This window comes from Salvelinus alpinus, chromosome 30 (assembly GCF_045679555.1).
Source record: "Salvelinus alpinus chromosome 30, SLU_Salpinus.1, whole genome shotgun sequence".
In the NCBI taxonomy this organism is placed as follows: domain Eukaryota; kingdom Metazoa; phylum Chordata; class Actinopteri; order Salmoniformes; family Salmonidae; genus Salvelinus; species Salvelinus alpinus.
Window position 1 is genome coordinate 4,627,969 of NC_092115.1, and position 27,776 is coordinate 4,655,744.

Genomic DNA, 27,776 nt, shown 5'->3' on the forward strand with positions numbered 1-27,776 from the left:
TGTGTGTGAAGCAGCAGATTAGTGGCTCTTCATATTGGTCCTCTGAGGGTCTCCGTCTGCTGTTCATTGTGTTCTGATGAACTGAGAAGGGAAACTTCTGTAGTGTTACAGACAGATTTGATTAGTCTCTGAAAAGTGTAATCAGCCTACACCTGTCCTGAACAAAACATTTGATCTAAAAGATACTCCTCTCTAGCACAGACGTTTGTGATAATGGCAACTCCTTTCCACTGTATCGGAATTACGCTTTGTCTCTGGGGTTTTTTTTCACTTTAAAATGTATGCCAAAACAAAAACAATTGATTTCAAATTGAATATTAAATATATAAAAAATATTACCTCGACTAACCTGTACCCCCGCACATTGACTCTGTACTGGTACCCCCTGTATATAGCCTCCACATTGACTCTGTACCGGTACCCCCTGTATATAGCCTCCACATTGACTCTGTACCGGTACCCCCTGTATATAGCCTCCACATTGACTCTGTACCGGTACCCCCTGTATATAGCCTCCACATTGACTCTGTACTGGTATCCCCTGTATATAGCCTCCACATTGACTCTGTACCAGTACCCCCTGTATATAGCCTCCACATTGACTCTGTACCGGTACCCCCTGTATATAGCCTCCACATTGACTCTGTACTGGTATCCCCTGTATATAGCCTCCACATTGACTCTGTACCAGTACCCCCTGTATATAGCCTCCACATTGACTCTGTACCGGTACCCCCTGTATATAGCCTCCACATTGACTCTGTACTGGTATCCCCTGTATATAGCCTCCACATTGACTCTGTACCAGGACCCCCTGTATATAGCCTCCACATTGACTCTGTACCGGTACCCCCTGTATATAGCCTCCACATTGACTCTGTACTGGTATCCCCTGTATATAGTCTCCACATTGACTCTGTACCGGTACCCCCTGTATATAGCCACCACATTGACTCTGTACCGGTACCCCCTGTATATAGCCTCCACATTGACTCTGTACCGGAAACCCCTGTATATAGCCTCCACATTGACTCTGTACTGGTATCCCCTGTATATAGCCTCCACATTGACTCTGTACCAGTACCACCCTGTATATAGCCTCCACATTGACTCTGTACCAGTACCCCCTGTATATAGCCTCCACATTGACTCTGTACCGGTACCCCCTGTATATTGCCTCCACATTGACTCTGTACCGGTACCCCCTGTATATAGCCTCCACATTGACTCTGTACCGGTACCCCCTGTATATTGCCTCCACATTGACTCTGTACCGGTACCCCCTGTATATAGCCTCCACATTGACTCTGTACCGGTACCCCCTGTATATAGCCTCCACATTGACTCTGTACCAGTACCCCCTGTATATAGCCTCCACATTGACTCTGTACCGGTACCCCCTGTATATAGCCTCCACATTGACTCTATACCGGTACCCCCCTGTATATAGCCTCCACATTGACTCTGTACCGTAACACCCTGTATATAGCCTCCACATTGACTCTGTACCGGTACCCCCTGTATATTGCCTCCACATTGACTCTGTACCGGTACCCCCTGTATATAGCCTCCACATTGACTCTGTACCGGTACCCCCTGTATATAGCCTCCACATTGACTCTGTACCAGTACCCCCTGTATATAGCCTCCACATTGACTCTGTACCGGTACCCCCTGTATATAGCCTCCACATTGACTCTATACCGGTACCCCCCTGTATATAGCCTCCACATTGACTCTGTACCGTAACACCCTGTATATAGCCTCCACATTGACTCTGTACCGGTACCCCCTGTATATAGCCTCCACATTGATTCTGTACCGGTACCCCCTGTATATAGCCTCCACATTGACTCTGTACCGTAACACCCTGTATATAGCCTCCACATTGACTCTGTACTGGTACCCCCTGTATATAGCCTCCACATTGACTCTGTACCGGTACCCCCTGTATATAGCCTCCACATTGACTCTGTACCGTAACACCCTGTATATAGCCTCCACATTGACTCTGTACCGTAACACCCTGTATATAGCCTCCACATTGACTCTGTACCGTAACACCCTGTATATAGCCTCGTTATTGTTATTTTATTGTTTTTATTATTTTTTACTTTAGTTTATTTAGCAAATATTTTCTGAACTCTATTTCTTGAACTGCGTTGTTGGTTAAGGGTTTGTAAGTAAGCATTTCACGGTAAGGTCTACTACACCTGTTGTATTCGACACACGTGACTAATAAAGTTTGATTTGTAGAATCTGCTCCGAATAAAGAGTCAACGATGTCTGCAGAAAGAATGTCAGCTATGACATGACAGAGTAGGGTAGAGTACAGTTAGACTAGAGTAGGGTAGAGTACAGTTAGACTAGAGCAGAGTAGGGTAGAGTACAGTGCGCTAGACTAGAGCAGAGTAGGGTAGAGTACAGTGCGCTAGACTAGAGCAGAGTAGGGTAGAGTACAGTGCGCTAGACTAGAGCAGAACACTGGAGCACTAGAGCAGAGCACTGGAGCAGAACACTGGAGCACTAGAGCAGAGCGCTGGAGCACTAGAGCAGAGCACTGGAGCAGAACACTGGAGCACTAGAGCAGAGCACTGGAGCGCTAGAGTAGAACACTGGATCACTAGAGCAGAACACTGGATCACTAGAGCAGAGCGCTGGAGCGCTGGAGCGCTAGAGCAGAACACTGGAGCAGAACACTGGAGCACTAGAGCAGAGCACTGGATCACTAGAGCAGAGCACTGGAGCACTAGAGCAGAGCACTGGATCACTAGAGCAGAACACTGGAGCACTAGAGCAGAGCACTGGAGCACTAGAGCAGAGCACTGGAGCACTAGAGCAGAACACTGGATCACTAGAGCAGAGCACTGGAGCACTAGAGCAGAGCACTGGAGCAGAACACTGGAGCACTAGAACAGAGCACTGGAGCGCTAGAGTAGAACACTGGATCACTAGAGCAGAACACTGGATCACTAGAGCAGAGCGCTGGAGCGCTAGAGCAGAACACTGGAGCAGAACACTGGAGCACTAGAGCAGAGCACTGGATCACTAGAGCAGAGCACTGGAGTAGAACACTGGAGCACTAGAGCAGAGCACTGGATCACTAGAGCAGAGCACTGGAGCACTAGAGCAGAACACTGGATCACTAGAGCAGAGCACTGGAGCAGAGCACTGGAGCACTAGAGCAGAGCACTGGAGCACTAGAGCAGAACACTGGAGCACTAGAGCAGAGCACTGGAGCACTAGAGCAGAGCACTGGAGCACTAGAGCAGAGCACTGGATCACTAGAGCAGAGCACTGGAGCGCTAGAGCAGAGCACTGGAGCGCTAGAGCAGAGCGCTGGAGCAGAACGCTGGAGCGCTAGAGCAGAGCGCTGGAGCGCTAGAGCAGAGCGCTGGAGCGCTAGAGCAGAGCGCTGGAGCGCTAGAGCAGAGCGCTGGAGCGCTGGAGCAGAACGCTGGAGCAGAACGCTAGAGCAGAACGCTGGAGCAGAACGCTAGAGCAGAACGCTGGAGCGCTAGAGCAGAACGCTGGAGCGCTAGAGCAGAACGCTGGAGCGCTAGAGCAGAACGCTGGAGCGCTAGAGCAGAACGCTGGAGCGCTAGAGCAGAACGCTGGAGCGCTAGAGCAGAACGCTGGAGCGCTAGAGCAGAACGCTGGAGCGCTAGAGCAGAACGCTGGAGCGCTAGAGCAGAACACTGGAGCGCTAGAGTAGAACACTAGAGTAGTAGAGCACGAGAGTAGTAGAGTAGAGCACATGACTACTTTTTTCAGGCTCTTTCTCTCTCCCTCTCCCCTCTCCCTGCAGGAGTAGATTTTAAGATCAAGACGGTGGAGCTGAGAGGGAAGAAGATCAGGTTGCAAATCTGGTGAGTCAAAAGGAACAGGAAGTCATCATCAGTCATCTTTAATAACTTCCTGGTGCATTTCCTCCGTCTCACTGTTCTGTCTCACGACCTCACACAGACTGCCTTACGGCACAGTAGTGTACTGTACCCATTAATCTGGGCTCCACCACTGTCAGTCAGCCTCCATGTAACCCTGCTCTACCTAGGTTACATCAAATCAAATGTTATTAGTCACATGCGCAGAGTACACCAGGTGTAGTAGACCTTACAGTGAAATGCTGACTTATGAGCCCCTAAACAACAATGCAGTTTAAAAACAATATGGATAAGAATAAGAAATAAAAGTAACAAGTAATTAAAGAGCAGCAGTAAAATAACAATAGCGAGACTATATACAGGGTGGTGCCGGTACAGAGTCAATGTGCTTCTACACCTGCATTGCTTGCTGTTTGGGGTTTTAGGCTGGGTTTCTGTACAGCACTTCGAGATATTAGCTGATGTACGAAGGGCTATATAAAATGAACTTGATTTGATTTGATGTGCGGGGCCACCGGTTAGTTGAGGCAGTATGTACATGTAGGTAGAGTTATTAAAGTGAGTATGTATAGATGACAACTGAGAATAGCAGCTGTGTGAGAGGGGGAGGAGCACTGCAAATAGTCTGGGTAGCCATTTTGATTAGGTGTTCAGAAGTCTTATGGCTTGGGGGGTAGAAGCTGTTTAGAAGCCTCTTTGACCTAGACTTGGTGCTCCGGTACTGCTTGCCGTGCGGTAGCAGAGAGAACAGTCTATGACAAGGGGGTGGCTGGAGTCTTTGACAATTTTTAGGGCCTTCCTCTGACACCGCCTGGTATATATGTCCTGGATGGCAGGAAGCTTAGCCCCGGTGATGTACTGGGCCGTTCGCACTACCTTCTGCAGTGCCTTGCGGTCAGAAGGCGAGCAGTTACCATACCAGGCAGTGATGCAACCAGTCAGGATGCTCTCGATGGTGCAGCTGTAGAACCTTTTGAGGATCTGAGGACCCATGCCAAATCTTTTCAGTCTCCTGAGGGGGAATAGGTTTTGACGTGCCCTTTTCACGACTGTCTTGGTGTGCTTGGACCATGTTAGTTTGTTGGTGATGTGGACACCAAGGAACTTGAAGCTCTCAACCTGTTGACTACAAAGTGTTGACAGAGCTGAGTGAGAACTTAAACATGAACGCGCTCATAAAAACAGCAGCTCTTTGCTGTATTCGTTGACCGTCTCTATCTAGTCTTGGTTTTAAACGTTTTGAAATCTCACAGTATCAATTTTTGCTGTACCTTTCTTTTACGCCTGCTACGTTACTGACGACACGGTCATCTGAGCCAACCGATTGGCCAGCGGTAGGCCTAGCTGGTTAGATTTGAAAGTTTTACGAATGGAAATCAAATTTACATGAAGTTCGATCCTTTCTTAGCTTATATATGAATATCTATACAAACTTTAACAAAATGATGAAACCTGTCGGGGGGGGGGGGTTCTGTCATTCTTAGAATCTTTGATTCTCTTTAATTATTCAAATTTTTTACTGACTAATAAAGTAGTTGGTCAACAGATGATAATCATTCGGTCTGAGAAGAAAAACTGATTTTTAAATTATTTAGATCAAACGTTATAATTCAGTAGGCTAATCATATATGAGGGTTTGCAGGTCCAGGAGTTTTCCTTCCTGCCCATGTGACATGGGCCCCGAGTGGCGCAGCGGTCTAAAGGCACTGCATCTCAGTGCAAGAGGCGTCACTACAGTCCCTGGTTCGAATTTTAGGCTGTATCACATCCAGGCCGTGATTGGGAGTCACATAGGGCGGCGCACAATTGGCCCAGCGTCGTCCGGGTTTGGCCGGTGTAGGTCGTCATTGTAAATAAGAATCTGTTCTTAACTGACTTGCCAAGTTAAATAAAGGTAAATAAAAATAAAAACATTGTACAAGACAGACTCAGTCAGGACAGATGGTCTGGAAAACCTCCTGGCCCTAATTCGTCAGTCAGGACAGATGGTCTGGAAAACCTCCTGGCTCTAATTCGTCAGTCAGGACAGATGGTCTGGAAAACCTCCTGGCCCTAATTCGTCAGTCAGGACAGATGGTCTGGAAAACCTCCTGGCCCTAATTCGTCAGTCAGGACAGATGGTCTGGAAAACCTCCTGGCCCTAATTCGTCAGTCAGGACAGATGGTCTGGAAAACCTCCTGGCCCTAATTCATCAGTCAAGACAGATGGTCTGGAAAACCTAACTAATGGATCCAATCTGTGATGTGTCCCGTCTCTAATTAAAAGCTCCATTCTATGTGATGTGTCCTGGCCCTAACTAATGGATCCAGTCTGATATGTGACGTGTCCTGGCCCTAACTAATAGATCCAGTCTGATATGTGATGTGTCCTGTCTCTAATTCCTGGATCCAGTCTGATATGTGATGTGTGTCCTGTCACTAACTAATAGATCCAGTCTGATGTGACGTGTCCTGTCTAACTAATGGATCCAGTCTGATATGTGATGTGTCCTGGCCCTAACTAATAGATCCAGTCTGATATGTGATGTGTCCTGTCTCTAATGGATCCAGTCTGATATGTGATGTGTCCTGTCTCTAACTAATAGATCCAGTCTGATGTGACGTGTCCTGTCTAACTAATGGATCCAGTCTGATATGTGATGTGTCCTGTCTCTAACTAATAGATCCAGTCTGATATGTGATGTGTCCTGTCTCTAACTAATAGATCCAGTCTGATATGTGATGTGTGTCCTGTCTCTAAATAATAGATCCAGTCTGATATGTGATGTGTGTCCTGTCTCTAATGGATCCAGTCTGATATGTGACGTGTCCTGTCTCTAACTCAGATCCAGTCTGATATGTGTCCTGTCTCTAATGGATCCAGTCTGATGTGTGTCCTGTACCTCCAGGGATACAGCTGGTCAGGAGAGGTTCAACAGCATAACCTCAGCCTACTACCGTGGGGCCAAGGGAATAGTACTGGTCTATGACATCACCAAGCAGGAAACGTTCGACGACCTGCCCAAGTGGATGAAGATGATCGACAAGGTCAGACTAAAAACTCTTGGAACAGCTTTTGATCGCTTGGTGGGTTTTTAGAGTGTGAGTTTTAATCCTACTGTAGTAGGGCAGTGTTTCTCAACCCTGGTCCTCCAGTACCCCCAACCCTGGTCCTCCAGTACCCCCAACCCTGGTCCTCCAGTACCCCCAACCCTGGTCCTCCAGTACCCCCAACCCTGGTCCTCCAGTATCCCCCCAACCCTGGTCCTCCAGTACCCCCGACCCTGGTCCTCCAGTACCCCCAACCCTGGTCCTCCAGTTCCCCCGACCCTGGTCCTCCAGTTCCCCCGACCCTGGTCCTCCAGTTCCCCCGACCCTGGTCCTCCAGTACCCCCGACCCTGGTCCTCCAGTTCCCCCAACCCTGGTCCTCCAGTACCCCCCCAACCCTGGTCCTCCAGTACCCCCCCAACCCTGGTCATCCAGTACCCCCAACCCTGGTCCTCCAGTACCCCCCCCAACCCTGGTCCTCCAGTACCCCCCAACCCTGGTCCTCCAGTACCCCCCCCAACCCTGGTCCTCCAGTACCCCCCAACCCTGGTCCTCCAGTACCCCCCAACCCTGGTCCTCCAGTACCCCCCCCAACCCTGGTCCTCCAGTACCCCCCCCAACCCTGGTCATCCAGTACCCCCAACCCTGGTCCTCCAGTACCCCCCCCAACCCTGGTCCTCCAGTACCCCCCAACCCCCTGGTCCTCCAGTACCCCCCCCCCAACACCCTGGTCCTCCAGTACCCCCCCCCCAACCCCCTGGTCCTCCAGTACCCCCAACCCCCTGGTCCTCCAGTACCCCCAACCCCCTGGTCCTCCAGTACCCCCAACACCCTGGTCCTCCAGTACCCCCCCCAACCCCCTGGTCCTCCAGTACCCCCCCCCCCAACCCCCTGGTCCTCCATTACCCCCAACACCCTGGTCCTCCAGTACCCCCCAACCCTGGTCCTCCAGTACCCCCAACCCTGGTCCTCCAGTACCCCCCCCAACCCTGGTCCTCCAGTACCCCCCAACCCTGGTCCTCCAGTACCCCCCAACCCTGGTCCTCCAGTACCCCCCAACCCTGGTCCTCCAGTACCCACCAACCCTGGTCCTCCAGTACCCCCCCCAACCCTGGTCCTCCAGTACCCCCCAACCCTGGTCCTCCAGTACCCCCCAACCCTGGTCCTCCAGTACCCCCCCCAACCCTGGTCCTCCAGTACCCCCCCCAACCCTGGTCCTCCAGTACCCCCCCAACCCTGGTCCTCCAGTACCCCCCAACCCTGGTCCTCCAGTACCCCCCAACCCTGGTCCTCCAGTACCCCCCAACCCTGGTCCTCCAGTACCCCCCAACCCTGGTCCTCCAGTACCCCCCCCAACCCTGGTCCTCCAGTACCCCCCCAACCCTGGTCCTCCAGTACCCCCCCCAACCCCCTGGTCCTCCAGTACCCCCCCCAACCCCCTGGTCCTCCAGTACCCCCCCCAACCCCCTGGTCCTCCAGTACCCCCAACCCCCTGGTCCTCCAGTACCCCCCAACCCCCTGGTCCTCCAGTACCCCCCAACCCCCTGGTCCTCCAGTACCCCCAACCCCCTGGTCCTCCAGTACCCCCAACCCCCTGGTCCTCCAGTACCCCCAACCCCCTGGTCCTCCAGTACCCCCAACCCCCTGGTCCTCCAGTACCCCCCCCAACACCCTGGTCCTCCAGTACCCCCCCCCAACCCCCTGGTCCTCCAGTACCCCCCCCCCAACCCCCTGGTCCTCCAGTACCCCCCCCCCAACCCCCTGGTCCTCCAGTACCCCCCAACCCTGGTCCTCCAGTACCCCCCCCAACCCTGGTCCTCCAGTACCCCCCCCAACCCTGGTCCTCCAGTACCCCCCAACCCTGGTCCTCCAGTACCCACCAACCCTGGTCCTCCAGTACCCCCCCCAACCCTGGTCCTCCAGTACCCCCCAACCCTGGTCCTCCAGTACCCCCCCAACCCTGGTCCTCCAGTACCCCCCAACCCTGGTCCTCCAGTACCCCCCAACCCTGGTCCTCCAGTACCCCCCAACCCTGGTCCTCCAGTACCCCCCAACCCTGGTCCTCCAGTACCCCCCAACCCTGGTCCTCCAGTACCCCCCCCAACCCTGGTCCTCCAGTACCCCCCAACCCTGGTCCTCCAGTACCCCCCAACCCTGGTCCTCCAGTACCCCCCAACCCTGGTCCTCCAGTACCCCCCCCAACCCCCTGGTCCTCCAGTACCCCCAACCCCCTGGTCCTCCAGTACCCCCAACCCCCTGGTCCTCCAGTACCCCCCAACCCCCTGGTCCTCAAGTACCCCCACCCCCCCTGGTCCTCCAGTACCCCCAACCCCCTGGTCCTCCAGTACCCCCAACCCCCTGGTCCTCCAGTACCCCCCAACCCCCTGGTCCTCCAGTACCCCCCAACCCCCTGGTCCTCCAGTACCCCCAACCCCCTGGTCCTCCAGTACCCCCAACCCCCTGGTCCTCCAGTACCCCCCAACCCCCTGGTCCTCCAGTACCCCCCAACCCCCTGGTCCTCCAGTACCCCCCAACCCCCTGGTCCTCCAGTACCCCCCAACCCCCTGGTCCTCCAGTACCCCCCAGCCCCCTGGTCCTCCAGTACCCCCCAACCCCCTGGTCCTCCAGTACCCCCAACCCCCTGGTCCTCCAGTACCCCCCAACACCCTGGTCCGCCATTACCCCCCAACCCCCTGGTCCTCCAGTACCCCCAACACCCTGGTCCTCCAGTACCCCCAACCCCCTGGTCCTCCATTACCCCCCCCAACCCCCTGGTCCTCCAGTACCCCCCAACCCCCTGGTCCTCCAGTACCCCCCCCAACCCCCTGGTCCTCCAGTACCCCCCAACCCCCTGGTCCTCCATTACCCCCCAACCCCCTGGTCCTCCAGTACCCCCAACCCCCTGGTCCTCCAGTACCCCCCCCAACCCCCTGGTCCTCCAGTACCCCCCCCAACCCCCTGGTCCTCCAGTACCCCCAACCCCCTGGTCCTCCAGTACCCCCCAACCCCCTGGTCCTCCAGTACCCCCAACACCCTGGTCCTCCAGTACCCCCCCCCAACCCCCTGGTCCTCCAGTACCCCCAACACCCTGGTCCTCCAGTACCCCCCCAACCCCCTGGTCCTCCATTACCCCCCAACCCCCTGGTCCTCCATTACCCCCCAACCCCCTGGTCCTCCAGTACCCCCAACCCCCTGGTCCTCCAGTACCCCCCAACACCCTGGTCCTCCAGTACCCCCCCAACACCCTGGTCCTCCAGTACCCCCAACCCCCTGGTCCTCCAGTACCCCCCAACCCCCTGGTCCTCCAGTACCCCCAACACCCTGGTCCTCCAGTACCCCCCCCCAACCCCCTGGTCCTCCAGTACCCCCAACACCCTGGTCCTCCGGTACCCCCCCAACCCCCTGGTCCTCCAGTACCCCCAACACCCTGGTCCTCCAGTACCCCCAACACCCTGGTCCTCCAGTACCCCCAACACCCTGGTCCTCCAGTACCCCCAACACCCTGGTCCTCCAGTACCCCCAACACCCTGGTCCTCCAGTACCCCCCCCCAACCCCCTGGTCCTCCAGTACCCCCCCCCAACCCCCTGGTCCTCCAGTACCCCCAACACCCTGGTCCTCCAGTACCCCCCCCCAACCCCCTGGTCCTCCAGTACCCCCCAACCCCCTGGTCCTCCAGTACCCCCCAACCCCCTGGTCCTCCAGTACCCCCCAACCCCCTGGTCCTCCAGTACCCCCCCAACCCCCTGGTCCTCCAGTACCCCCCCAACCCCCTGGTCCTCCAGTACCCCCCCCCAACCCCCTGGTCCTCCAGTACCCCCCCCCAACCCCCTGGTCCTCCAGTACCCCCCAACCCCCTGGTCCTCCAGTACCCCCCCCCCAACCCCCTGGTCCTCCAGTACCCCCCCCCAACCCCCTGGTCCTCCAGTACCCCCCAACCCCCTGGTCCTCCAGTACCCCCCACCCCCCCTGGTCCTCCAGTACCCCCCACCCCCCCTGGTCCTCCAGTACCCCCCACCCCCCTGGTCCTCCAGTACCCCCCAACCCCCTGGTCCTCCAGTACCCCCCAACCCCCTGGTCCTCCAGTACCCCCCACCCCCCCTGGTCCTCCAGTACCCCCCACCCCCCCTGGTCCTCCAGTACCCCCCACACCCCCTGGTCCTCCAGTACCCCCCACCCCCCCTGGTCCTCCAGTACCCCCCACCCCCCCTGGTCCTCCAGTACCCCCCACCCCCCCTGGTCCTCCAGTACCCCCCACCCCCCTGGTCCTCCAGTACCCCCCAACCCCCTGGTCCTCCAGTACCCCCCAACCCCCTGGTCCTCCAGTACCCCCCAACCCCCTGGTCCTCCAGTACCCCCCAACCCCCTGGTCCTCCAGTACCCCCCCAACCCCTGGTCCTCCAGTACCCCCCAACCCCCCTGGTCCTCCAGTACCCCCCACACCCCCTGGTCCTCCAGTACCCCCCACCCCCCCTGGTCCTCCAGTACCCCCCACCCCCCCTGGTCCTCCAGTACCCCCCAACCCCCTGGTCCTCCAGTACCCCCCAACCCCCTGGTCCTCCAGTACCCCCCAACCCCCTGGTCCTCCAGTACCCCCCAACCCCCTGGTCCTCCAGTACCCCCCAACCCCCTGGTCCTCCAGTACCCCCCACCCCCCCTGGTCCTCCAGTACCCCCCAACCCCCTGGTCCTCCAGTACCCCCCACCCCCCCTGGTCCTCCAGTACCCCCCAACCCCCTGGTCCTCCAGTACCCCCCAACACCCTGGTCCTCCAGTACCCCCCAACCCCCTGGTCCTCCAGTACCCCCAACCCCCTGGTCCTCCAGTACCCCCCACCCCCTGGTCCTCCAGTACCCCCCACCCCCTGGTCCTCCAGTACCCCCAACCCCCTGGTCCTCCAGTACCCCCCCCAACCCCCTGGTCCTCCAGTACCCCCCCCAACCCCCTGGTCCTCCAGTACCCCCCAACCCCCTGGTCCTCCAGTACCCCCCCCCCCCCAACCCCCTGGTCCTCCAGTACCCCCCCCCCCCAACCCCCTGGTCCTCCAGTACCCCCCCCAACCCCCTGGTCCTCCAGTACCCCCCCCAACCCTGGTCCTCCAGTACCCCCCCCCAACCCTGGTCCTCCAGTACCCCCCCCCCAACCCTGGTCCTCCAGTACCCCCCAACCCCCTGGTCCTCCAGTACCCCCCAACCCCCTGGTCCTCCAGTACCCCCCCCAACCCTGGTCCTCCAGTATCCTGGACCAACACACCTCATCCAACTTGTCAACTAATCATCAAGCCCTCAATGAGTTGAATGAGGTGTGTTGGTCCAGGATTACAATACAAATCAACTGTACTGTTGGGGGATCTGACTAGTCTGCCTGCCTGCCTGCCTGCCTGTCTGCCTGTCTGTCTGCCTGTCTGTCTGCCTGCCTTCTTGCCTGCCTTCCTGCCTGCCTGTCTGCCTGCCTGTCTGCCTGCCTGCCTGTCTGCCTGCCTGTCTGTCAGAATTTATCCCTGATCTCCTCTTTGATTGGTCAGAATGCTTTTTAGAGGACATACTAGTGCACTAATCTCTCCTCTTTGATTGGCCAGTATGCTTCAGAGGAGGCAGAGCTGCTGCTAGTGGGGAACAAGCTGGACTGTGAGACGGACCGCATCGTCACTAAACAGACTGCGGAGAGGGTGAGTTACACACTGATCTAGGATCAGATAACTGCCGATATCCTCACCTCAAATCATTAGAGGGAGGAAATGAGGTCAGAGTGCAGGCTCTCCGCTTCACAGCCCTGTATGTGTTTTGACTGACAGCCGTTCTGAACTTGAGCACCGCGCGAAACGACAAGAAGTCGACCCCATCGGGCCCATTCATTGGGTAACTTTTGCACAGTTTGTTTTCTGAGTGAGGGGAGATGCTGTAAATGGAGAGGAGGCGATGTATTCTGAAAGATGAGACGCTGAGGATTATAAGAAATACCGCTTTGATGTCAGACAAGCAAACCACACACCCTTGAATCTAAATATTCACTTATCATTTCCATATTTGAAAATCATGTCATTTACAGTATCGACATTTATGATCGCTATGTTTGATCCACAGTTACAAGGATGACATGCTGTTATGACCTGGGTTGTCCTGAAACAGAATGAGCCTGTGTTGTTGTATTGTGAAGACAATGTGCCGCGGCCCAGAATGCACTCATGACTCCATTCTATTCCCACCCAAAATTAGAATTTGTCTGAAGTGCCTCTTGATAGCCTCTAAAACACTGTAAGATTTCTATTTTTATAACTTAGCTAGCCCACCTGACACCAGATTGCGATTTATAATGGACCGTTTTTAGGATTGTGTTAAACAGCAACAGTAATTGTGTGATGGTGGGGATGCAGGGCTGATGTCCTTGCTTCAGTTCCTCAATGGCAAAACTACGAGAGCTACAAAAAAAATAATATTTTTTAATAATTGGATGATCTTTCCTTGAGTCATAAAACTACAATGAAATGACTTAGAAACTGTGAACACTTTGGAGAGTCGTGTGTCCACTTGGAGACACCAGTTAGTCCTCTCACTCAAACCCTTGTAGTCATTTTTTGTTGTTTCATGTGTCACCTACACCACATTGTCCAGGAATATTCTTATGTTACTGAATGTATCACAGTATATTCAGATGTCGCTATTAATAAATGCTGTGAAAAGTACATTAAATGTAACATTCACATCAACAGTGTAATGTTTGGATTCAGTCTGGTCGGGTGAACTGTTGTGTCCTCACCTTTTGGTCTAATCATTTCCCCATTATCTCCAAACTGTTTTCGTTCATTTGGTACCATTGTTATACATTTACTTTTATAGTTCTTCTGTTAGAAACGTTTAAATTTGGCCCTATCCGTAAAGGCCAATTCCCACGAGTGTAAAGGGTTGATTCCGCTCTAGATTAAACACAGACGGCGCTCTTGTTACAATAGCTCACCTCACCAGAGGAATGTGTAGGAGGCAGTGACATTTTCACTTTACATTGTGCTTTGAAGATCCACTGAAGAATCAGACAGTTAATGAAAAACCTTCAGTTGGAAATTACCCAGAGTTCTGAGTGCTTTAAAGTTTGGTCAGGAGCCTCCCCAATGGTCTAAGGTACTGCATCGCAGTGCTTGAGGCGTCACTACAGACCCGGGTTTGATCCCAGGCTGTGTCCACAGCTGGCCGTGACCCATGAGGCGGCGCACAATTGGCCCAGCGTCGTCCGGGTTAGGGGAGGGTTTGTCCGGCCGGGATTTCCTTGTCCCATCGCGCTCTAGCAACTCCTTGTGGCGGGCCGGGCGCCTGCAAGTTGACATAGTCGCCAGCTGGACGGTGTTTCCTCAGACACATTGGTGCGGCTGGCTTCCGGGTTAAGCGAGCAGTGTGTCAAGGCGCGTTGGCAGGGTCGTGTTTTGGAGGACGCATGGCTCTCGACCTTCGCCTCTCCCGAGTCCGTACGGGAGTTGCAGCGATGGGACTAGACTGTAACTACCAATTGGATACCACGAAATTGGGGAGGAAAAAGGGGTAAATTAAGTTTGGTCACTTTCTATATTTATAATCTTGCCGGATCCAACCGGGAAACAAAACTATAGAAGTTCCATTTCTGTCCGCAGTTTGTCTCAAGGATATCTGGGTTGCGTTTCTGCGAGGCCAGTGCCAAGGATAACTTTAACGTGGAGGAGTGCTTTCTAAAACTAGTGGACGACATTCTAGCAAAGGTGAGTAGTTAACCTCTTGTTGTCTCTGCTATAACTAAAATATATCTTTTATTATTTTCAATGTAATGATTTTTTCTTCATTATTTGTTAGGAAATCAATAGTTTCCTGTGACTGTAAATATATTATTAAGTTATAATAGTCTACAATGTGTTTTCTAGTATTGTGATTAGGCATTTTTGTTTGCCAAACCAACTGCTGACTCAGACAAGGAAAGATGTCGTTGAACCCTAGATTTCCTAAAATGTTTTCCTATAATTCCTATAATTCCTATAATATTGTCTTGTGTGTGACTGTAGCCGGTACAACACGTGACTGTAGCCTGTACACCACGTGACTGTAGCCTGTACAACACGTGACTGTAGCCTGTACAACACGTGACTGTAGCCTGTACAACACGTGACTGTAGCCTGTACAACACGTGACTGTAGCCTGTACAACACGTGACTGTAGCCTGTACAACACGTGACTGTAGCCTGTACAACACGTGACTGTAGCCTGTACAACACGTGACTGTAGCCGGTACACCACGTGACTGTAGCCTGTACACCACGTGACTGTAGCCTGTACACCACGTGACTGTAGCCGGTACAACACGTGACTGTAGCCTGTACACCACGTGACTGTAGCCTGTACACCACGTGACTGGAGCCTGTACAACATGTGACTCACCACAGCCTGTAATAAAGACTCTTGGTTTCTAATGTCAACTTCCTGTTCTCTGTTCTGTCTTCCTGTCTCATCAGATGCCTCTGGAGATTCCCAGTAGGGAGCTTTCCAACAGTATCCTGTCTCTGCAGCCTGAACCAGACGTTCCTCCTGAGCTCAACCCGCCACGCATGCGCTGTTGCTGAGACCCCCCCCTCCCCCTCCACCATCCTCCCTCCACCCTGCTGAGACCCCCTACCACCTCCACCATCCTCCCTCCACCCTGCTGAGACCCCCTTCCCCCTCCACCCTGCTGAGACCCCCTTCCCCCTCCACCCTGCTGAGACCCCCCTACCACCTCCACCATCCTCCCTCCACCCTGCTGAGACCCCCCTACCACCTCCACCATCCTCCCTCCACCCTGCTGAGACCCCCTACCACCTCCACCATCCTCCCTCCACCCTGCTGAGACCCCCTTCCCCCTCCACCCTGCTGAGACCCCCTTCCCCCTCCACCCTGCTGAGACCCCCTTCCCCCTCCACCCTGCTGAGACCCCCCTACCACCTCCACCATCCTCCCTCCACCCTGCTGAGACCCCCCTACCACCTCCACCATCCTCCCTCCACCCTGCTGAGACCCCCTACCACCTCCACCATCCTCCCTCCACCCTGCTGAGACCCCCTTCCCCCTCCACCCTGCTGAGACCCCCTTCCCCCTCCACCCTGCTGAGACCCCCCTACCACCTCCACCATCCTCCCTCCACCCTGCTGAGACCCCCCTACCACCTCCACCATCCTCCCTCCACCCTGCTGAGACCCCCCTACCACCTCCACCATCCTCCCTCCACCCTGCTGAGACCCCCCTACCACCTCCACCATCCTCCCTCCACCCTGCTGAGACCCCCTACCACCTCCACCATCCTCCCTCCACCCTGCTGAGACCCCCTTCCCCCTCCACCCTGCTGAGACCCCCTTCCCCCTCCACCCTGCTGAGACCCCCCTACCACCTCCACCATCCTCCCTCCACCCTGCTGAGACCCCCCTACCACCTCCACCATCCTCCCTCCACCCTGCTGAGACCCCCTACCACCTCCACCATCCTCCCTCCACCCTGCTGAGACCCCCTTCCCCCTCCACCCTGCTGAGACCCCCTTCCCCCTCCACCCTGCTGAGACCCCCCTACCACCTCCACCATCCTCCCTCCACCCTGCTGAGACCCCCCTACCACCTCCACCATCCTCCCTCCACCCTGCTGAGACCCCCCTACCACCTCCACCATCCTCCCTCCACCCTGCTGAGACCCCCCTTCCCCCTCCACCATCCCCCCTCCACCCTGCTGAGACCCCCTACCACCTCCACCATCCTCCCTCCACCCTGCTGAGACCCCCCTACCACCTCCACCATCCTCCCTCCACCCTGCTGAGACCCCCCTACCACCTCCACCATCCTCCCTCCACCCTGCTGAGACCCCCTACCACCTCCACCATCCTCCCTCTACCCTGCTGAGACCCCCCTACCACCTCCACCATCCTCCCTCCACCCTGCTGAGACCCCCCTACCACCTCCACCATCCTCCCTCCACCCTGCTGAGACCCCCCTACCACCTCCACCATCCTCCCTCCACCCTGCTGAGACCCCCCTTCCCCCTCCACCATCCCCCCTCCACCCTGCTGAGACCCCCTACCACCTCCACCATCCTCCCTCCACCCTGCTGAGACCACCTCCACCATCCTCCCTCCACCCTGCTGAGACCCCCCTACCACCTCCACCATCCTCCCTCCACCCTGCTGAGACCCCCCTTCCCCCTCCACCATCCTCCCTCCACCCTGCTGAGACCCCCTTCCCCCTCCACCCTGCTGAGACCCCCTTCCCCCTCCACCCTGCTGAGACCCCCCTACCACCTCCACCATCCTCCCTCCACCCTGCTGAGACCCCCCTTCCCCCTCCACCATCCCCCCTCCACCCTGCTGAGACCCCCCTACCACCTCCACCATCCTCCCTCCACCCTGCTGAGACCCCCCTTCCCCCTCCACCCTCCTCCCTCCACCCTGCTGAGATCCCCTTCCCCCTCCACCATCCCCCCTCCACCCTGCTGAGACCCCCCCTCCACCTCCACCATCCTCCCTCCACCCTCCAAATACGCAGCAGAACCCTTCTGGCCACCGGGGGGCAGCAGAACCAAGCAGCAGTCTGGGAGCGTCCCAAATTGCACTATTCTCTTCATAGTGCACTTTTGACCAGTCTTTATAGGGAATAGTCGGTCGTTTGGGACGTATGCTCAGGTGTTCCTGCGAGGAGCTTAGACACACCTGCTCTGATAGACGTCCTCCCAGGAACTGTATGACATGACACACAAATACACTAACTAATACAGAGACCTTGTTACGACAGACCACTGACACACACACACACACACGTACAGTATACACCTGTACACACACACACACACACACATGTGTACAGTATACATCTGTACACACACACACACACACACATGTGTACAGTATACATCTGTACACACACACACGTACAGTATACACCTGTACACACACACACGTACAGTATACACCTGTACACACACCTGCCCCAGACTACTTCATCCTGGAGCAAGCTTGGCTAGCTGTGCCTTGCAGCCAGGTGCCTCCTAGTTAGAGAGAGAGAAAACCCTATGGTAGCCACTGCACGATGCAAACAAGCGCACACACACACACACACACACACACACACACACACACACACACACACACACACACACATGGAGACAATTAGAGAAAAGAAACCCACTCGGCTGACGTGACTGAGGGGGCGGAGCTCCTTGTTACTCCTCCTACACTACGTAGACCCAGTAACTGTCAGGTCCATGTATCTCTACTGTACAACAAGGAAAAGGGACACGTGATATTGCACAAATTCTTTTCTTAGGTACATTTTGATGGAAATGTATTCTTGTACAAAGTTTCATATAGGCAGTTTTTCTAATGATGATTATCACGTGGGTAACTCTAATTAGGTCAAAAATACAAGTAGACACGGTAGTTGGTGTAGAATCAGATGTACACTACCAGTCAGAAGTTTGGACACACCTACTCATTCAAGGGTTTTTCTTTATTTTTTACTATTTTCTACATTGTAGACATCAAAACTATGAAATAATATGGAATCATGTAGTAACCAAAAAAAAGTGTTTAAACAAATCAAAATATATTTTCTATTTTAGATTCTTCAAAGTAGCCACCCTTTGCTTTGCACACTCTTGGCATTCTCTCAACCAGCTTCACCTGGAATGCTTTTCCAACAGTCTTGAAGGAGTTCCCACATATGCTGAGCACTTGTTGGCTGCGTTTCCTTCACTCTGTGGTCCAACTCATCCCAAACCATCTCAATTGGGTTGAGGTCAGGTGATTGTGGAGGCCAGGTCATCTGATGCAGCACTCCATCACTCTCCTTCTTGGTCAAATAGCCCTTAAACAGCCTGGAGGTGTGTTGGGTCATTGTCCTGTAGAAAAATAAATGATAGTCCAACTAAGCACAAACCAGATGGGATGGCGTATCGCTGCAGAATTCTGTGGTAGTCATGCTGGTTAAGTGTGCCTTGAATTCTAAATAAATTACTGACAGTGTCACTAGCAAAGCACCATCACACCTCCTCCTCCATGCTTCACGGTGGGAACCACACATGCGGAGATCATCTGTTCACCTACTCTACATCTCACAAAGACACGGTTGTTGGAACCAAAGATCTCAAATTTTGACTCATCAGACCAAAGGACACCAATAAGAAGAAGAGACCAAAGCACAGATTTCCACCGGTCTAATGTCCATTGCTCGGTGTTTCTTGGACTACGCAAGTCTCTTCTTCTTATTGGTGTCCTTTAGTAGTGGTTTCTTTGCAGCAATTCAACCAGGAAGTCCTGATTCATGCAGTCTCCTCTGAACAGTTGATGTTGAGATGCATCTGTTTCTTGAACTTTGTGAAGCATTTATTTGGGCTGCAATTTCTGAGGCTGGTAACTCTAATGAACTTATCCTCTGCAGCAGAGGTAACTCTGGGTCCTCCTTTCCTGTGGCGGTCCTCATGAGAGCCAGTTTCATCATAGCGCTTGATGGTTTTTGCGACTGCACTTGAAGAAACTTTCAAAGTTCTTGACATTTTCCGAATTGACTGACCTTCATGTCTTAAAGTAATGATGGACTGTCATTTCTCTTTGCTTATTTGAGCTGTTCTTGCCAAAATATGGACATGGTCTTTTACCAAATAGGGCTATCTTCTGTATACCACCACTACCTTGTCACAACACAACTGATTTTCTCAAACGCATTAAGAAGGAAAGAAATTCCACAGATTTACTTTTAACAAGGCATACCTGTGAATTTAAATGCATTCCAGGTGACTACCTCATGAAGCTGGTGGAGAGAATGCCAAGAGTGTGCAAAGCTATCATCAAGGCAAAGGGTGGCTACTTTGAAGAATCTCAAATATAACTTTTTTGGTTACTACATGATTCCATGTGTGTTATTTCATAGTTTTAAAGTCTTCACTATTATTCTACAATGTAGAAAATAATACAAATAAAGAAAAACCCTTGAATGAGTAGGTGTGTCCAAATTTTTGACTGGTACTGTACACATTGTCATTTTGGGGCTAGCAGCCATTTTGTTTTGGACAGGACCATCCGTGTAAACAATTTCAACGTGTGTATTTTTACGGCCAATAATGCCAAATAGCCTGTGTCGTGTTAATTTATGTCCGTGTTGGTTTGTGTGTCATGTTCATTTACAGTGCATTCGGAAAGTATTCAGACCCCTTGACTTTTTCCACATTTTGTTACATTACAGCCTTATTCTAAAATGGACAAAAAAATACTCATCAATCTACACACAATACCCCATAATGACATCACAATACCCCATAATGACATCACAATACCCCATAATGACAAAGTGAAAACTGGTTTTTAGACATTTCTGCACATTTATTACAAATAAAAAACCAGATACCTTATTTACATAAGTATTCAGAGCCTTTGACAACCATCTGTGCAACACTCCACACATCAGGCCTTTATGGTAGAGTGGCCAGATGGAAGCCACTCCTCAGTAAAACGCACATGATAGCCCGCTTGGAGTTCGCCTAAAAAAGTACTAAATAAAAGGCCTGAATACCCTTCAGTTTTGAAAAAAAAAATCTAAACCTGTTTTTTGCTTCATCATTAAATAACATTTTAATACATTTTAGAGTAAGGCTGTAACGTTAAAAAAAAAAATAATAAAAGTGAAGGTGTCTGAATTTTTTCCCAATACACTTTGTAAGTGTTGCCTTACATCTTTACGAGTGGCTTGGATGGTTTTCTGTTCCGTTTGTGTTCATTGTCATGTTTTGCACTACAATCCATGGATAGCTAGTTCAGGTCCTATGCTGAAAGTGAGGCAGGCAGTGTGAAAAGGATACAGTATTAAACTAGTTAGCAACACTAATAATGCCCAAACCTTCAGTGTTAACCCTTATTATCCTGCCACTCCTGGGTCATATTCATTAGTGCACACTGTACCAAAACGTTTTGCAACAACAAAAAAACCAATGTTTTTTTTCTAATTGGGTTAGTCCCCTATTTCAGTCTGTAAATCTCTATGAAGATGGGAGGTGTCTACATACAGTCAGTCACAAGGTTCTCTCTTTGTACAGACGACAAACACATGTTGCTTTTGAAGTACACTTTTATTATTTTATTTTTTTGGTACTAATATTGTCATCGTAATGTTATTATCCTCATGTTTTCACTTCCTCTAAGTTGAAATACCACTAGAAAGTGATCAGTGTCCCTCCATAGAATATGTTATTATTTCTGTGTTGCATTTAGACAGACATGAAAGTGCTGTAAAGTGCTGTAAAGTGCTGTAAAGACAAAATGTTCATTTGTTATTGGAAAAGTTTGGTGGTGCAACATTCAGTATTGGGATGAATTAGGAATTGATTTTGAAGGACTTGATTGGCTCGTGTAGATCATTTTAATGGTGAACTACTCCTCAAATTCAACATGTAGGTCTACATAGATCAAACCCCGACAAGAAACGATTTGAAATTGTCAACAAAAAAAACGATAAATCTCTGTGAAGTTAAAGATATGTGTTTTGGAATGTGTTTGGACCCGTTAAGAGTCAATCTTCCCCAGATAGCTGGTTGTCATTGTGCCTTTAGTAATGGTTGTCTTTAGTAATGGTTGTCTTTAGTAATGGTTGTCTTTAGTAATGGTTGTCTTTAGTAATGGTTGTCTTTAGTAATGGATGTTTGAAAGGCCTCAGATGGAAGGTTTATACCTTTTCAACCGTTAATGAAATGTCAGATTGGTTTTTGAGTCAAGAAAGGCTGCCACTCAAATTGATTGTTGTCTAGATTGGTTTCCATGGGATTATATCCACATATCTGTCGGTAAAACATGTAGATGTTGTCCTATCAATATACACATAATAGTTTAGGTCAAAATGCATAGTTAAGATACAGGTAACTGCCAAAGAAAGGAAACATTTGAAAAACAGATGCTTCCACACAGGTGTGGTTCCTGAGTTAATTAAGCAATTCACATCCCATCATGCTTAGGGTCCCATCTTCAGCTGCTATACTGGTCCAACCCCCAAGGCATTGGTCATTGCTGATTGGCTAGTTTAGAACATCTTTTAGAATGAAATGCCCTAATGCCCGACCTTACCTGCATGTCACCGGCTGCCTGTCACCGGCTGCCTGTCACCACCTGACTGTCACCGGCTGCCTGTCACCACCTGACTGTCACCGGCTGCCTATCACCGGCTGCCTGTTAGGCTATGATATCATTAACTCTAATTTAACCCTTTGAGCTGTCCTGCTATTGTTTATTGTTTTCTTTGTCGTATTTATTTGTGGAAGGGTGTTGTGTTTTTCTTGGAAGCGTTTCTGGTGGTTATGGGTTACATACTGAATACTGAGCTGAATACCCAGTAATACAACAGTGGGGACTTGCCTTTTCCCTCCTTCAATTCCACTCCTGGTTACATGGTTACTCCTGGTTACATGTTTTAGACTGTTAGATTGAGAAGGAGTTCCATCAACTATCAATCAATCAAAAGATCGATAGATCGATAGATTGATTGAGATCAAGTATTAAGTAAATGTACACTACCCCCCCCCCCCCCCCCAGTTAGCAATAAACATGGCACTGACCATCGTCTCTGGTCTGTGTCTCTGGTCTCTGGTCTTCTACTATAACCATCTCTGTTCTACAGACAAGTCTGTCTATACTCTCTGGTGGGGGGTTTGGAAGAGGAGAGGGATTGGCCTACCGGCTCGTGGCGGCCTACCGGCTCGTGTTACTTTATGCTGGTGTTTCCTTTGTTTTGTCAGTTACCGCTACACACACATCCCTTTTAAAGCTGTAATCTAGTCAAACTGCCACGTCTGTTTGAGATATTACAACGACAACAACAACAACAAAGTGATTGTAAACAACCAACACAGTTTTCCCCCCTCTGACATCATTGCATGTGTGGTTTAGAACAGCAGCAATATGTACTGCTATTTATTTTCCCTTGGTGCTCCCTGTCACAGCTTCATCAACCAATAACAACGATGCTGGGGACAGTGGTTTCCCTTGGTGCTCCCTGTCACAGCTTCATCAACCAATAACAACGATGCTGGGGGCGGACAGTGGTTTCCCTTGGTGCTCCCTGTCACAGCTTCATCAACCAATAACAACGATGCTGGGGACAGTGGTTCCCCTTGGTGCTCCCTGTCACAGCTTCATCAACCAATAACAACGATGCTGGGGGCAGTGGTTCCCCTTGGTGCTCCCTGTCACAGCTTCATCAACCAATAACAACGATGCTGGGGACAGTGGTTTCCCTTGGTGCTCCCTGTCACAGCTTCATCAACCAATAACAACGATGCTGGGGGCGGACAGTGGTTCCCCTTGGTGCTCCCTGTCACAGCTTCATCAACCAATAACAACGATGCTGGGGGCGGACAGTGGTTTCCCTTGGTGCTCCCTGTCACAGCTTCATCAACCAATAACAACGATGCTGGGGGCGGACAGTGGTTTCCCCTTGGTGCTCCCTGCCACAGCTTCTTCAACCAATAACAACGATGCTGGGGGCGGACAGTGGTTCCCCTTGGTGCTCCCTGTCACAGCTTCATCAACCAATAACAACGATGCTGGGGGCGGACAGTGGTTTCCCTTGGTGCTCCCTGTCACAGCTTCATCAACCAATAACAACGATGCTGGGGACAGTGGTTCCCCTTGGTGCTCCCTGCCACAGCTTCTTCAACCAATAACAACGATGCTGGGGACAGTGGTTTCCCTTGGTGCTCCCTGTCACAGCTTCATCAACCAATAACAACGATGCTGGGGGCGGACAGTGGTTCCCCTTGGTGCTCCCTGTCACAGCTTCATCAACCAATAACAACGATGCTGGGGGCAGTGGTTCCCCTTGGTGCTCCCTGTCACAGCTTCATCAACCAATAACAACGATGCTGGGGACAGTGGTTCCCCTTGGTGCTCCCTGCCACAGCTTCTTCAACCAATAACAACGATGCTGGGGACAGTGGTTTCCCTTGGTGCTCCCTGTCACAGCTTCATCAACCAATAACAACGATGCTGGGGGCGGACAGTGGTTCCCCTTGGTGCTCCCTGTCACAGCTTCATCAACCAATAACAACGATGCTGGGGGCAGTGGTTCCCCTTGGTGCTCCCTGTCACAGCTTCATCAACCAATAACAACGATGCTGGGGGTGGACAGTGGTTCCCCTTGGTGCTCCCTGTCACAGCTTCATCAACCAATAACAACGATGCTGGGGGTGGACAGTGGTTCCCCTTGGTGCAGGTATCATCTTTTTCAAAGATGAAAGACTGTACTATGTATTAGAGTTGGGGATCGTTTTGTATTAAAGTCAGTCACTTATTAAGGAAGTGATATGAATTGTAAATTGCATTTTTTTATTTTTTATAATAAGTTTTCATATATATATTTTTTTTCAGTTTACTTAGAAGTAATTGAAAATAGATGCCCTTTTTTTTTCAATTATTGAATTGGAATTACAGTTTACTTCCTGAATTACAGTTTACTTCCTGAATTACAGTTTACTTCCTGAATTACAGTTTACTTCCTGACTTCAATTCGAATTGACCTCAAACCTGCTTTTATATTAAACAAGTTTGAGTTATTTGGAAAATAAAAAACAGTTGTCATGTTTTGAAGTGTTTTTTTAATTATTGATAACTTTTTTGTTGTTGCATTCTTTAACTAATGAAGTGCGAATAAAGATATATATTTATTACCCAAACTGCTCTGTTGTTCAATGTGTTGATGCATGCTGATGTTTCACTGTTAGACCACCTTCCATTGGTTTTGCTCTCCTTTATGTTGAAATATTTTATTTGACCTTTATTTAACTAGGCAAGTCAGTTAAGAACAAACTCTTATTTACAATGACGGCCAACCGGGGAACAGCGGGTTAACTGCCTTGTTCAGAGGCAGCACGACAGATTTTAACCTTGTCAGCTCGGGGATTTGATCTTGCAACCTTTCGGTTACTAGAGATTTAAGCAAAAAGACCTGATGGGGGTGGTATATGGCCAATATATCATGGCTAGGGGCTATTAGGAGTTTAAACATTTTATTACCAAAACTACTGAGTGAGGATGACATTAGACCACCTGACAGTGCTGTTTGATAGTGAATATCAACACGACTAAAATATATTTTCTTCTTTGAAAGTGAAGGATTTATGGGAATGAAATGTTTTGTTTTCTGCTATTTCAAACTCAGTTTGTTGACGTCAGCATTTAGGTTATGTAGAAACCATTATAAAAACCTACAGCACCTGTTTCAGCAACATCTCTTGAGTATTTCCCCTTTTATACAACAACCACTTGCTCATTTCTCAAAAGTTATGGTAGGACAATATAAGTATCTTTAAAATACAATTGAACAGGGTATGGAGAGGTAGTGGATGAGTGATTCACGTCTTGATATCCGTCATCTTAAATTGTGTTCGTGCTCGTCTCCCGTGCGTGACTGAGTGTGTGATAATGGGACATGCGCACGAAGGCACGTCTGACCTGGGTGCCATTTTTTTGTTTTTTTAAACGAGGGGTGTTTTCGGCATTTGTGAGAAGTAACGCGCATGCGCCCTGGTAGGAACCACCGCACGGCCGGCGTCAGGCTCCAGACGGCAGTGAATGCAGATTTTCCCTGTCAGATGGACGGAAGGAATGAGAAGGGGCGAAGAACTGGGGAGTCACGGACACACGGACAGACCGGGGCCCAGAGAGAGAGAGAGGACGAGATGGAGGAATGAAGGAATCATATCAGGGAATAAAACAACGGCGGGATGAATAATTAACAATTTACAACCAGCGACACCGCAGATTCCATCTGTTTCGCATCGGTTTGTACAATAATCCCGATGTATTGCAGCGATTCCTTCATTCAAGGAGAAAAAGCGGAGAGCCACCTGGCTACTATCACAGAGAGGAGTACAATGACAACCTGGTGAATGTAGAACTAATCTATCTAACCAACGGAATGCAATAAAACCGGAATAAAGGACCGTCCCGGGTGAGCATCGCCAACCGGGAGTGATGAGAAGAACCACGGGGAGACAGGACCGTGTTTCTGCTGTCGTCTGTCAAGGGTATTATTTCTGTGTGTTGTGGACTGAACATTTATTCTTCCCTCACCCTCTTCCTCCTCCCCCCTCCACCGGTGTCGTCTGGGAGTTGTAACATGGAGAGCTCCAATGTCTCTGGAACCAGCGAATCAACCAAAGCGTCAAACCAACAGTTGGAGAAGAAACGGTTAAACCGAGCACCGTCTCCGGCCAGGCCGTTCCTGAAGGATGTCCACTCCTTCCGCTCCTCGCCCAAACCAACAGTTACCGTACCAAAATCCCCCAAACTGACCAAGCATCAGCACTCTTCTGTTGTGCCTGTGGCATCCAATCAAAGCCGCATCACCAGGCGCACCCCGACCGGAGCGAAGAATAACAAATCAGCCGCGGTGAAAAGTCACAGCACCAAGTCCTCCACAGGCACGAAAAAGACGGTTAAGGTAATCCAATATGCAGCCCCGGAGCATAAAACGACCACCGCCAGCAAACCGACATCGGACAGCAGTCCACACCTCGCCCTCAAAACGAAGAAGAGTAAAATAGCCACTCTGACCGCGTCTCACCACCGCCCCCTCAGCCACCGCCCCCCAATCCGCGTCCCAACCGGTGCTATCCCCGTCGGCAGAGTCAGTCAGACGGACAGCAACTCCGATCTCTCCGACTGTCCCTCTGAGCCCTTATCCGACGAACAACGCCTGACCGCGGCCACCAGCAGCGATGGGGAGTCGGGTGGCTCTGGGGCCAGCGACAGGGATCATGTGGGAGCGGATTATCCTCTGCAGGCAGGAGCATCAGCAACAGACGCGGCAGGGGATACTGCTTGTAGTGGTGGGGTTTCATTGCGCACCGCGGAGGGTAGCGCTGAGGGTGCGGTAGTGGCAGCAGCGGGGAAAAGCGGCATGTCTCAGGCTCCAGGAGCAGGTGCTCACCGCCACGGAGGAGATGGGAGGAAACAGGAGAAATCATCAACTAGCGCACAATTTATACAGCTGGAATGCAGCACGGAGATAGTCGAGGAGGATTTGATACGGGAAATTGAAGATCTTCGTTCTGAAAACGACTACCTCAAGGTAAAAAAAAAAGAGGCTGCGGGAATGATTTTCTATTTTCACAAAAGTTATCACATTGTCTCTTATTTATATGGCAATAGATCGTGTGTAAATCCATACTGGTGTTTCTGCATCGCCCAATTACTGTAGTCGGTGTAGGCTGCCTTCACAGTAATAGAGCCTCATTGATTATAGTGTTATATTTGCAGCCTGTGATTCACTGTGTTACTGTTTTGAATCACTTCCTCACTGTTGGTTTGCAGTGACATTTACCTGCTTTTCTCTGATGGCTCCTGTTGATATAGTTGACTACCCTCTGGTAGTGTTGTAGGAACCTAGAAGTCTGCTTGGGACATGATGTACCATCAGGTTATTTCTGTTCTCTTCATTTAAATCAATCCCAATGAGATTGTCTTTCATCACAATAATGATCTTCAATCTCATATCACAAAGAAAGTAGATCGTTTCTTGACTGGTCAAAAATATCTGTCCTCTCAATTAAATAGATTTTGAGTGGTCAAAAAAAACATATCTTCTCTAAATTAAATAGATTTTGAATGGTCAAAGAAACATTTCCTCTAAATTGGATGACATCAGAAAGATTCTTCTCTTTCTACATGAAATCCAATGTCAAATGTTCAAATGAACCATTTTCCCCAACATGGGCTTTAGGCAATGTGGGTTATATATTCAGATAGGAAGTTGGGGAGGAGGAAGAGGAGGAGGAAGAGGAGGAGGAAAGGGGATAATGCGGCATCATTTTCCAGTTTCAGTTAAATGGATGAATTCATATGCATCGTGTCTGACACTGTGG

At 51.1% G+C, this 27,776-nt stretch overlaps 2 protein-coding genes across 3 annotated transcripts in view; both read left to right on the forward strand.

The window, feature by feature from the left end:
• Positions 1 to 15,660, forward strand: part of LOC139560164 (ras-related protein Rab-12-like) — a 43,487-nt gene extending 27,827 nt beyond the window's left edge. The window contains exons 2-6 of the mRNA XM_071376708.1: positions 3,809 to 3,869; positions 6,773 to 6,911; positions 12,488 to 12,577; positions 14,528 to 14,632; positions 15,377 to 15,660. Of these exons, the coding sequence (XP_071232809.1) occupies positions 3,809 to 3,869; positions 6,773 to 6,911; positions 12,488 to 12,577; positions 14,528 to 14,632; positions 15,377 to 15,484 (503 nt within the window). The 3' untranslated portion in view covers positions 15,485 to 15,660. The remainder of the gene's footprint in view (positions 1 to 3,808; positions 3,870 to 6,772; positions 6,912 to 12,487; positions 12,578 to 14,527; positions 14,633 to 15,376) is intronic.
• A 9,759-nt stretch (positions 15,661 to 25,419) lies between these two features.
• The window catches only part of LOC139560603 (microtubule cross-linking factor 1-like), a 207,668-nt gene continuing 205,311 nt past the window's right edge, over positions 25,420 to 27,776 (forward strand). For both annotated transcript variants that reach the window (XM_071377531.1, XM_071377532.1), the window contains exon 1: positions 25,420 to 26,983. In XM_071377531.1, the coding sequence (XP_071233632.1) occupies positions 26,030 to 26,983 (954 nt within the window). In that variant the 5' untranslated portion in view covers positions 25,420 to 26,029. The remainder of the gene's footprint in view (positions 26,984 to 27,776) is intronic.